General features: G+C 48.5%; 1 protein-coding gene across 1 annotated transcript in view; it reads left to right on the top strand.

Annotated features, from left to right (window-relative positions):
- The window catches only part of grip2b (glutamate receptor interacting protein 2b), a 445,227-nt gene that overhangs the window by 274,510 nt on the left and 157,888 nt on the right, over positions 1-12,829 (top strand). Inside the window, exon 14 of the mRNA XM_086001324.1 lies at positions 7,113-7,193. Within this exon, the coding sequence (XP_085857450.1) occupies positions 7,113-7,193 (81 nt within the window). The remainder of the gene's footprint in view (positions 1-7,112; positions 7,194-12,829) is intronic.

The raw sequence follows: 12,829 nt of genomic DNA, 5'->3' as shown, positions 1-12,829 counted from the left end.
CTAGGATCTGGTCAGCATGGCGTCTCACGATGCTCTCCCCAACGTCCACTGTGTACATTAGTGGGCCCTGCCGTGTGCATATCGTTCCTGGCTGCCATTTTTCTGTTCAGTAGTCGCGGGCCAAGACTGGTTGCCCTACATTGAAGCTCCTTGTTGGCTTCTCATGGATTTGCTGGAATTGCTTACTCTCAACATCTCTTCGTACGTTTGGTCTGAGCAAATCGAGGCGAGATCTTAACCTTCGGTTAAAGAACATCATGGCTGGGGCCTGGTTGGTGACTGCATGTGTCGCATTCCGGTAGGCGAACAGGAAATTGTCCACCTTGTGCTGCAGTGGAATGTTGTCATTGTACATAGCCTTTATTGCCTTCTTAAAGGTTTGTACGAACCTCTCAGCCAATCCATTTGTGGCTGGATGATACGGGGCGGATGTGTAATGCCTTACCCCATTCTTTTTCAAGAACCTCCAGAACTCTTCGGACACAAACTGTGGTCCATTGTCGGAGAAAATCTGTTCTGGCAAGCCATTCCTGGCAAAAATGGTCCGTAGGACTGCAATAGTTTTCTCCGTGGTGGTGGAGGACATTTTGATGACCTCAGGCCATTTCGAGTGCGCATCCACGGCTATTAAAAACATTGAGTCCATGAATGGACCAGCAAAATCAATATGCACCCGTTGCCATGGAGATGAGGGCCACTCCCATGGGTGTAGAGGGGCCTGTGGTGGTGCATTTTGGACTTCCTGGCATCCTGAGCAGCTCTTGGTCAGGTCCTCGATTTGTTTATCAATTCCTGGCCACCACACATAAGCCCTGGCTAGGCTTTTCATTTTTACCCCTCCCAGATGACCCTCATGAAGCTCATTGAGCACTCTATCCCTTAACTTGGGTGGAATTACCACTCGGGATCCACACATCAAGGTCGCCCAGCACACTGACAGCTGTTCTCTCCTTGTCGAGAATGCTGGCAACAGTTAGTCGCCATGTGCTGGCCATCCCTTCACCGTCAAATCATATACCCGAGACAGTGTCGGGTCATTTCGGGTTTCCTTTTCGATACAAGCGTTAGTTACCGGTAGGTATTCAACTATAGTCGAATGGAATATTTCGACAGGATCCACTGCTGGTGCTTCCTCCGCAGTAGGCAGTGGCAGGCGTGATAGCCCATCAGCATTTCCATGCTGTTTCGTGCCCTTATATTCAATCTCACAGTGGTGCGCCCCTAGAAAAAGTGACCATCTTTGTAGTCGTTGCGCAGTCATCACCGGAACGCCCTTCTTCGGATTAAAAATGGAGACAAGAGGCTGGTGATCAGTCAGCAAGGTGAATTTCTGCCTGTGCAGATAGTGATTGAACTTTTTCACTCCCCACACTAGGCTGAGGGCCTCCCTGGCCACCTGGGCATAGTTACACTCGGCTGAGGTTAGTGATCGTGACGCAAAGGCTATTGGCCTCTTTGAGCCGTCCGAGAATTTGTGCGACAGCACCGCTCCAATGCCGTAGGGTGACGCATCACATGCCAACCGAATTGGTAATGCTGGGTTGTAATGGGCCAATACCTCTTTCGATGTGATTAGTGTTTTGCTCTTCTGGAAAGCTCGTCTACATTCGTCACTCCACTTCCATGGCACCCCAGTTTGCAGTAGGGTGTTCAGTGGGTGTAGTATTATAGACAAATTTGGCAAGAACTTATAGTAGTAGTTTACCAGCCCGAGGAACGACCTCAGTTGTGACACATTTTCCGGTGCTGGAGACTTGACTACTGCCTCAATCTTCTCTGGGGACTTATGTAACCCCTCATTATCGATAACGTGGCCACAATACGAGATCTGTTTTCTGAAAAACTCGCATTTGGGGCGGTTAGCTCGGAGCCCATATACCTGCAATCTAGTGAGCACCTGCTCCAGGTTGGCAAGGTGATCACTGTCATTTTCGCCCGTGACCAGGATGTCATCCAAATAACACTGGGTCCCTGGGATTCCTTGCAGGACTTGTTCCATTGCCCTCTGCCAAATAGCCGGAGCTGATGCTATCCCGAATACCAGCCGGTTGTATTGGTAGAGACCTTTATGGGTGTTGATTGTGAGTTTTTTTTTATGCTTCTTCTATCTCCATTTGCAGATACGCCTGGGCCAGATCAATCTTAGTGAAGCGTTTCCCTCCAGATAGCGAGGCGAAAATATCTTCAATCCGCGGAAGTGGATATTGTACGGTGTGAAGGACCGGGTTCACTGTTACCTTAAAGTCCCCACAGATGCGAACCTTCCTTGGTTCCCCAGGCGTGCTGCTCAACGACTGTTTCATCACAGGGACGATGGGTGTAGCCCACTCGCTCCAGTCTACCTTGGACAGTACACCTGAACGTTCCAGACTCTCCAGCTCTGCTTCGACGGCTGGGCAGATCGCATAAGGTACCGGTCTGGCCTTAAAAAATTTTGGACTTGCGTTTTCTTCAATTTTAATCGTCGCTGTCATGCCTTTTAGTGTTCCGAGTCCTTGCTGGAACACTTCTTTCACGTCAGTTAGGATCTTTGACAGTCGCCCAGGTGTGACGTTGTCATCCTTTTTGTCAGCCACAGTCAGTGCCTGTATGGAATGCCAATCCAGTTGTATTTTCCGGATCCATTCACGTCCCAGTAATGGTGGTCCTCCATCTTGCAATACATACAGGTCTAGTTTTGGTGTTTCCTTACCGTTATATATAACGGTCACCCTTATTTTTCCTTTGGGGTAGACTTTTTTGCCCCATGTACGTCTTCAAAATAATTTTTGTGTCTCTCAAGGGTATGTGTGAGAATAGCCGCTCGTAGTCCCGTCGGTTTATGACTGTTAGGGCTGATCCTGTGTCCAATTCCATCTTTACCTGGACTCCTGCTTTCTTGAGAGTGACCCAAATGGTTCGGTGATCCTCCGTTGTGATCACAATGGCCCTGAAATTAGATTGGGGGCTTGCCGCGCGTGCAAGCCCCCGATCTGCACTCACCCTGTGCGCCGACATCTGAAGCCCGGGCCTGCTTGCATTTCCTGTCACAGGCCCGGTTCAGCTGTCGGCGCGCTGTGCTAACCTGATCCAGCGGCATAGTTAGTGCGATGTGCCGGCTGGGATCAGGTGAGCACTGTGCAGCCAATCAGAGGAGGGGAAACTCATTCATGAGTTTGACAGTAAGAGCTGTCAAACTCATGAAAAGTATGGGCTGCCAAAACACTACTTTAACTTTAAATAAAATTTTAAAAAACATCCCACTGATTATAATAACTATAAATAAGTTTTAAAAAATGTTTTAAACAATTAATCAATTTTTTGAAAAAAATAAATTAAAACAAAATAGGGTCTAAAACTAAACTTACCATCCTGTAAATTCTTTAAAAATAACAAACCTGTGGATAAAAAATTTCTACATTGTACTAAAAGCCCACTTACCTGAAAAACTAAATACTTACGTCTTGTTTTTCCACGCGTAAAGACCGGAGGCCTTTACACGCACGCAACTTTGGAAAAAAAAAGGAATTTTACTGCGCACGCGCTGCCTGTGCAGTCGCGCGCGTTCTGCCTCTGAACCCCTTCGTTCAGAGGACAGGAAATGCCGGTTTTCCCCGCATGCGCTGTGCATGCTGAAAACCAGCATTTCCTCCGGCCAGACGCGTGAGTACCCCAACCGTACTCACGCGTTGGGACAGGAATTACTGGCCCATTATGTAGTTTCAGACAACTCAGTTCCCTGCTTTCGGAGTCGTTATCACTCTTTTGTTCATCCGAACTATTCTCCATCATCTTATGTACCTTCTTGTACTTTCCTTTGGTAGGTTTCTTATTGCTGGTTTTCTTTCCCGACCTGCAGATTCGTGCTATGTGTCCTACTTTTCCACACTGTCTGCACACTTTGTCTTTGAACCAGCAATCATTCTGGTCATGTGTTGTTCTGCCGCAGCGATAGCACTTCTCTGTTCCATATGACATTTCGTTTGTGCCATATTCTTGCGGTCTCTGTTGTATCTCTGCAGCGCCCCATGCTGCTGCTTCATATGATACCGCAATGCTGAAAGCCTTTTTCAGCGTAAGGCCCTTTTCAGATAAAAGCCGTTTCTGGGTTCCTTCACTTTGAAGCCCACACACAAACTTGTCCCTTAAGGTATCTGCCAGTCCCGCTCCAAACTGGCAGTGTTTCGATAGTTTGCGCAGTTCTGTTAAATAATCAGCATTGCTTTCATCCTTATGCTGGTTCCGTTTGTGAGACTGGAATCTTTCTGCTATCAGCAGCGGTGTGGGGTTTAAATGTCCCTGTAATATCGTTACTATGTCTTCAAAACTCTTTTCCATTGGCTTCGTTGGGGTCACTAGATTTCGTAATAACCATATGTCTTTGCACCCATTAAATTTAACAATACCGACGCTTTCTTGTCATCTGACACCTCATTTGCCTTGCAGTACACCTCTATTTGTTCGACATATGTAGTCCAATCTTCGACTTCATTGTCAAATGCGGTGATACTGCCACTCTTCGGCATTTTGGGTGTGGTTTAAAATGGCGTCTCCCAATGGCTTAAAATGGCGTCTCCCATGCTTTCCTTCCTCCCCCGCTGCTGCCAACGCCGCTCCCAGCGGTTCTCGTGGCAATGGCAGTGCCCTGTAGGTTTCGCGCGCTTCTCCTGCGCTGCTGCCAACGCCGCTCTCGGCGGTCCTCGTGGCAATGGCAGCGCCTCACGGGTTTCTGCGCGTCTCTCTCTCCCTCTCTCCGACGCTGCTCGGCCCCTGAACACCGGCTGCGCCCTGTGCGCTCTGCCCTCTCTCTCTCTCCCCCGTCGACACTGCTCGGCCCTTTGCTGTGCCGCTCGGTCGGGCTCTAACCCGCCGCTGGCCGGGAAGGGTCTGCGCACTACCTGTTACCAGCCCGTTTCGCTGGACCACCTCGACTGGAAAGCCAAGCCTGGCTCTCGACAGCCTCCCCCGCAATTCTCGAGTCTCTGCTGGATGACTGGGCGGTTGCCCGTGGTCGACGCCTGTGTCTCTGGCCTTGACCTCCAATCTACTGATCTCCAGGAACGAATCCCCGGGAGGTGATGCAGAGTTGCAGGTAGGTTCGAACTTGCCTTGTTGCCAATGTTGTGTCTGTGTATAATAAGACATAGACTGCAGGAGAACGGTACAACAGGTGTTTACTCAACGTGGCTCACAGTGGAACTGACTGTACAGATTACTACTCAGTGCTATATACAGGTGTGGTCACTGCTGGTACTACAGTGTACATGAGCTGTAAAAAGTAGTTCCCCCCTTAAAGGTATATACATTACATACCCAACTGCCCCGACCGGTCAAAGAGCCTTTCTTCTCCATCTCCAATATTTTTATAACTAATGAAAGTATTCAAAGAAAATGAAAAAAAGTTCTGTTTTGATTTAATGGCCCCTATGATATTGCTCCTGGATTTGCTCTCTGCAGTGCCCTGGAGATTAATCGTCAATTCCTGGAGACTCCAGAGCAATCCTGGAGGGTTGGCAACCCTGCTTCTCAGTTGTACTGCCATATGGTCCACAGGTATCTGGCCACCCTCGCTGGCACTTAACCCAAGTGACCATTCTTGATGTGTAAGCCTCACCAGCGAGTGCCAGCTAGCTATTCCACCGGGGGGAGGTGGATAGTAGCAGGCACTCAGTACTGCACCACACGGTGCACTTCCAGACTGAGTCACTGTTGGCTCAGGTGGAGACTGCTTGAATTGGATTGTCCCCATTTCCTATTTATACTCGCACCACATTTTTCAGGCTTGAACAGGAGATTTTCAACAGGGCGGGGAACGTGCTTCCGAATGAGTGATAAGGGATGGCTCCTGAGTTTGCAGAGTTTCAGCAGGGTATCCTTCCAAGGTACAGCATCATGAAGTAGCTGCTTTTCCACTGTCAATTGCAGCTGAGTTCCTGATCTCAGCCTTGCTGCTGCGGGGAGAGTACCATTTGAGAGAATCAGGGTGGGGGGTGGGGGGAGTTGCCCCCTGGGCTATTGCTGTGTATCTTCCAGTAGGCAGATGCGGATGGTATTGGGGAAGACCTCTGGGCAAGTTGGCTGATTCTAGGGAAGACCAAGTGGGTTAGGGAGAAAATAGGAACACAACTTAACTGTTGTGCATGTATGTGTGTGTGTGTGTGTGGAACTGCGAATAAAATTGAAGAGCAACCATTCGTTTTCAAAGATCAATGTCCTTGTCAGATCATGAGTCAAAAGCAGCCATATTCTACACCTCAGCTAGAAACTTTCCAAATAAATGATGGCCTTGGAGAGGGTGCAGGGGAGATTTACTAGAATTGTACCAGGGATGAGGGACTTCAGTTATGTGGAGGGACTAGAGATGCTGGGATTGTTCTCCTTAGAGCAGAGAAGGCTAAGGGGAGATTTAATAGAAGGGTTTTGATAGAGTAAATAAGGAGAAACTGTTTCCATTGCCAGGAGGGTCAGTACCCAGAGCACAGAGATTTAAAATAATTGGCAAAAGAACTGAGTGGGAGATGAGGTGAAAAAATGTTTACGCAGCGAGTTATTACGATCTGGAATGCACTGCCTGAAAGGGTGGTGAAAGCAAATTCAATTGTAACTTTCAAAAGGGAATCGGACATATACTTGAAAAGGAGAAATTTGTAAGGCTATGGGGAAAGAGTGGGGAAGTGGGACTAATTGGATAGCTCTTTCAAAGAGCCGGCGCAGGGACAATGGGCTGAATGGCCTCTTTGCGTGCTGCAAGATTCTGTGATTACCGCCAAGATTCTCTGCTCCCTCTGCTGGATACAGATGCAATTACATAATAGAAACTCAGAAAGTGTAGTTGGTGCTATCAGTGTTTGAACTTGTAATGCACCATATAACATTCCCCTGCTACAGTATTTTAGAGAAGGAGTTAACCGGTTGAAATAGAGAAACTGCGTTAACGTAGTGGGCACACGAATGTATTACAAATGTGTTAAATGTTCATCTATTGTTGTCAGACATCATTTCGAGAATATTTGTCGGGAAATCAAAAAACAAACACAGTACAGAGCAAATACATCTTAAGCACTTCATTTTCACTCAAAAAAACTTTCCTGGCATCTTATGCTTCATCTCCTGTCTTTATATCCCTTCCACAGAATCTGTTATTCCCAGCAGTGGGACCTTTCACGTGAAACTTCCCAAGAAGAGAGGGGTTGAGCTTGGCATTACCATCAGCTGTGAGTAGAGTTTCCTTCAGGTCCAGATCTTGCTTGGGGAGTTGTGTCTGAACACTTTAGAACTGAGCGAATCCTGCTCCTGTAGATTAGTGAATCGATCTGTGTCTTCATTGCATTGCCTTAAAACCCAAGGCTCGTGGAATTTCTTAAGTCACTTCAGGGTGTGCTGTACTGTTGAAGTGCTGTCTTTCAGATGAGATGTTAAACCAAGGCCCCGACTCCACTCTCAGGTGGACGTAAATGTCCTGGCCAACATTTATCCCTCAATCAAAAACAGATGATCTAATCATTTATCTCATTGCTGTTTATGGGAGCTTGCTATGCGCACATTGGTTGCTGCGTTTCCTACATTACAACAGTGACTACACTTCAAAACTGTACTTCATTGGCTATAAAGCGCCTTGGAACATCCTGAGGATGTGAAAGGCACTATATAAATGCAAGGTCTTTCTTTTCAGAGGTGATTCAGGAAATATTCAGGATTTTGGGGTTTTCAGAACCAGCTCCTGTCCTCAGACAACCAGCTCCTGTCCTCAGACAACCGGCTCCTGTCCTCAGACAACCAGCTCCTGTCCTCAGACAACCGGCTCCTGTCCTCAGACAACCGGCTCCTGTCCTCAGACAACCAGCTCCTGTCCTCAGACAACCAGCTCCTGTCCTCAGACAGGACGGTGGCATAGTGGTTAGCACTGTTGCCTCACAGCGCCAGGGACCCGGGTTCGAATCCGGCCTCGGGCGACTGTCTGTGTGGAGTTTGCACATTCTCCCCGTGTTTGCGTGGGTTTCCTCCGGGTGCTCCGGTTTCCTCCCACAGTCCAAAGATGTGCGGGTTAGGTTGATTGGCTATGATAAATTGACCCTTAGTGTTAGGGGGATTAAATACGTGGGGTTACGGGGATAGGGTGGGATATGTGTTGGTGTAGGGGTTACGGGGATCGGGTGGGATATGTGTCGGTGCAGGCTCGATGGGCCGAAATGGCCTCTATCTGCACTGTGGGGTTTCTGTGATCTGTGATTTCTGTGAACCGGCTCCTGTCCTCAGACAACCGGCTCCTGTCCTCAGACAACCGGCTCCTGTCCTCAGACAACCAGCTCCTGTCCTCAGACAACCAGCTCCTGTCCTCAGACAACCGGCTCCTGTTCTCAGACAACCGGCTCCTGTTCTCAGACAACCGGCTCCTGTCCTCAGACAACCAGCTCCTGTCCTCAGACAACCAGCTCCTGTCCTCAGACAACCAGCTCCTGTCCTCAGACAACCGGCTCCTGTTCTCAGACAACCGGCTCCTGTTCTCAGACAACCGGCTCCTGTCCTCAGACAACCGGCTCCTGTCCTCAGACAACCAGCTCCTGCAGCTCTGCTGAAGGGTAGAGGTCATGTCAGCCTGGAGACTGGATGGTTTTTCTTTCCTGGAAGCACAGGCTTCTGCACCTGTTTCCTCCACTTCTCCTCATCTCACAAGTGATATAAAAATTACGAAGGAGCCACAGTTATCCAGAAACTTCCCGTTTGGCCTCTGAAGCCTGATTCTGGGACACCCTGGCAGTGATCTGGGCCAGAGTCTCCTCTCATGGTTAGGGTGGCTAACTATAACTCTCAGCTCAGATGCCTTGGTTAGTTTGCACAGGAGGCCAACTAACCGAGCTCCAATCGAACATCAGAAAAACCAAAGCCATGGCTCTGGTCATAGGCCGGGGATTTCCACTGTGTTGTTTCCGCTCCACTGTTGTCACTTCACCGGAAGTCCATAGAAACTCACAAACGGGGATTCTGTTACACTTCCGGCTAAGATACGGTGACAGAGCAGAAACAGCTCCACGGAAATTCCCGGCCATAACCCTTGCCATTGGTTCCATCCCCTTCCTCAGCCATTCACTCAGGCTGAACTAGACTATGCAAACCAAGGCAACCTGTTCAACCCAGGGCCTAGCCTCAAACCTCACACTCTATCCATCACCAAGACTGCTTACTTCCACTTCCCCAACATCACTGATCTCCACCCCTACCTCACGCTCACTGTGCCTAAAACCCTTATCCATACATTCCTCACTACTGGACTCAATTTCTCCAATGATGGTGTTACCCACCTCCCATCCTCCACCATTCTTAAACTCCAACTTGTCCAGAACTTAACTGCTTGTATCCTGTCCCATGCTAAGTCCTGCTCATCCCTACCTCTGAAACCTCCTCCAGCCTAATGTCCCCTCCTGCGCCCTTCGGTCCTCCAACTCTAGCCTTTCTTACATACCCCACCCTATGTCCCATCATGGTTGTTAGAGCCTTCAGATACCTTGAACCTACTCTCTGGAGCTCCCTCCTTAAGCCCTTCCACGTCTCCACTTCTCTGTCCTCCTTTAAAAACCCTCTTAAAGCCCATCTTTTCAACCAAGCTTCTGATTACCTCTCCTAACTTTCCCATCATGGCTCAGCACTTGCTCCTTTTATCCACAGCTGGATTTACAAAGTCCCTGACATGAGAGCCTGATTAGAAAGTTTGCAAGATCGTTGCCTTGTTGCAATCGGCTGCTTTCTTTTCATTCCCGCTAACGGCCTCATCTTCAGGAAGAGCGCATATTGAAACCGGTTTTCCCCACAACTTGATTAGCAAATTAAAAATAACAAAGGGGGGAAACAGCCTCATCCTCCAGACAGGAAGACATAACCCTGAGATAGACCCAAGAAAGAAAGTTCCAGAATAACAACAGAAAATGCTGGAAAAACTCAGCAGGCCAGGCAACATCCGTGGAGAGAAATTAGAGTTGACGTTTCGGGTCTAACCCTTTTTCAAGAAAGTTTCAGTGCGGATTCCCTTTCCGTATGGAACCTTTAAATAACAGGGGCAGGGCGGGGAGTGTTGGGGGGGCGGGGGGTGCTAGCAGAGTTTACCTTCTCCCCATAATCTATAGAAGGTTCTAGAAATTTCTGCCGAGCCGGTGAAGACACTGGCAATTCAACAGGGTTTTTATTGTGAAGTGCCTCAGTGAGCCAATCGATACAAGATGCAGGTAACGAGGGATTTCAGGTGGTCTGCTTGATTGTGACAGGCGAAGGTTTGCACTCTTATAGACAAGCAGCCTCTCAACACACGCAGACTTTGAGGCTGGTTTTAAGAGTTGAATGGGTGCACGATTGAACCAAACGTTGTGTGAAGTACCTCAGGTGGGAATTGTTGTCCCGTTGTCCCCATTGTAAACTGATCAGTCTAACAAAACCTCTGCAGGAAGACACTGGCCTGCATTTAGTTTTGCTCTCCTCGCGGCCTTTTGCTGTAATCAATATTTCCAGGTTTCTTTATCTCTCTATGAATAAAATACTCACAATGGGGCTAAGCTATTGAATTGCACCTCGCAACATCAGATTCTTCCACTGCATTAACTCTTTCCCCGCTTTCCACCATTTGTCAGACTCCACCCCACAGCCTGAAGTTAGTTGTTGTTTCACAGCAGTGCACATGGCTGCATTTCCCTAAAGGTGCTTTTACACACTGGCCCTTGTGTAGATTGGATCATAGGAGAACGTTGTCCAAACACTGGCTCTGCAGTGACTGAATTGTAATTGCAAAATGGGCCTAAAACTCTGCCAAAAGGGTGAGAGAGCCAGATTTAGCGAGTGCCAGCCAGTGGCTCAGTTGGTAGCACTCTTGCCTCTGGGTCAGAAAGTTGTGGGTTCAAGTCCAGCTCCAGAGACTTGAGCAGGTCATCCAGGCTGACACTTCAGTGCAGTGCTGAGGGAGTGCTGCACTGTCAGAGGTGCTGTCTTTTGGATGAGACGTTAAACCGAGGCTCCGTCTGCTCTCTCAGATGGACGTAAAAGATCCCATGACACTGTTCAAAGATGAGCAGGGGGGTTCTCCCTGGTGTCCTGGCCAATATTTATCCTTCAACCAACGTCCCTAAAATGGATGATCTCATTGCTATTTCTATAAAAGAAATTAATTGGCTGTGAAGCACTTTGTGATGCCCTGAGGTTGTGAAAGGCGCTATAGAAATGCAAATTCTTTTACTTCCTCTAGAAACATGGGGCAGTAGGAGGGGGGCTGGTGCACAGGAATCTATCCAGTGTCTAAACAAACACCCGTGTACAAGTACAGTCACTCTATGGCTATTCCCACTATAAGCCTCAGTCCCAGGAAGCTCATAGATTGGGCCTTGCTTTTTCACTTCAAATTTTCTCCCCTTGTAATGGCCATCATTGGAGAGACTTGAGGTGGTCTCCTTGAAGGTGAAAGCTGATTGCTGGTTGGGGTACAGCTCCACAGGTGCAGACCGCCCCGCCTCCCCCAGGACCTCACTGAACTGATCAGCCTTCATGTGTGAAACGAGGCAGTGAGTATTGGCAGGGACAGACTTCACGACCAATCCTGGTCCTGTCCTCACCTGATGTCCACACACTTTCCAGCAGGAAAGTAAAATACAATGGGTCTAGGCTATTGGATTGTACCTCACATCAGAAACTACCTCTGCATGAACTCTTTCTCTGCTTTCCACCATTTGTCAGACTCGACCCCACAGCCAGAAGTTGGTTGTTGTTCTCAGGAGTGCAAACGGCTGCATTTCCCTAAAGGTGCTTTTACACACTAGCGCTTGTGTAGATTGGATCATAGGAGAACGTTGTCCAAACACTGGCTCTGCAGTGACTGAATTGCAGATGCAGAAGGGCCAAGCTTTGCTGTTTGTGGGACCTTGCTGTGCGCAAATTGGCTGCCGTGTTTCCTACAACAGTGACTACACTTCAAAAGTACTTTAATGGCTGTAAAGTGCTTTGAGGTGTCATGAAAGGGGCTATATAAATGTGAGTCTTCCTTCTTCTTTAAAATTTATTGGATAGTGATCAACTAGGAGATCCTGGCTGATTCCCCTCTCCCACTGCCCTCCCCCCACCCCACACCTTTCTAGCCCAGGGTTTGTGAGCCCTGCACCCCAACTGAGACCAGCTAACCCAGGACAGAATGCGGGTAAGGCCTTCCAGTCTGGCTCAGTTCCACAGTGGGCAGTCTCGCCAAATAAGCTACGAGGGAGCCACCTTGTGCCTGTTTGCTTGTGAGTGAATGAAGGAGGTGACTGCAGCAAGTGACCTCACCTCAGCTCTGGGCAGTGAGCTGGTCAACTGGAGCCTCAAACCTAGACTAGGACAGGAGAGTTCCAGTAAATGGACCTCCGGGGTTTATAGCTTGGATTTTTCAATCGGAATGGCAAGGTAATCCACTTAAAATAAATGCCGTTGAGATTTAGCCTGAGGTGTCAGCCGTGGCTCAGTTGGTAGCACTCTCACCCCCGAGTCAGCAGGTCATGGGTTTAAGCCCCACTCCAGGAACTTAAGGACATAATCCAGGCTGACACTGCAGTGCAGCACTGAGGGAGTCCTGCATTGTCGGAGGTGCCGTCTTTTGGATGATCTATCAAACTGGAGCCCCGTCTGCCTGTTCAGGTGGACGTAAAAAATCCCTTGGTACTATTCGAAGATGGGCAGGAGAGTTCTTGGCCAACATTCACCCCTCAACCAACACCACCGTAAACCGATTAACTGGTCATTGCTGTGTGTGAATGGCTGCCAGGTTTCTCCACATAGTAACTGTGACTGGAATTCACAGTAAATCATTGTCGGTAAAGTACTTTGTGTTGATTGATTCATGCAGTGT

Source organism: Somniosus microcephalus, chromosome 11 (genome assembly GCF_052327205.1).
Source record: "Somniosus microcephalus isolate GS21.2 chromosome 11, FLI_Smic_1.0, whole genome shotgun sequence".
Taxonomy (NCBI): domain Eukaryota; kingdom Metazoa; phylum Chordata; class Chondrichthyes; order Squaliformes; family Somniosidae; genus Somniosus; species Somniosus microcephalus.
Note: the sequence above shows the minus strand (reverse complement) of the source record. Positions and strands in the feature narration are given on the sequence as shown.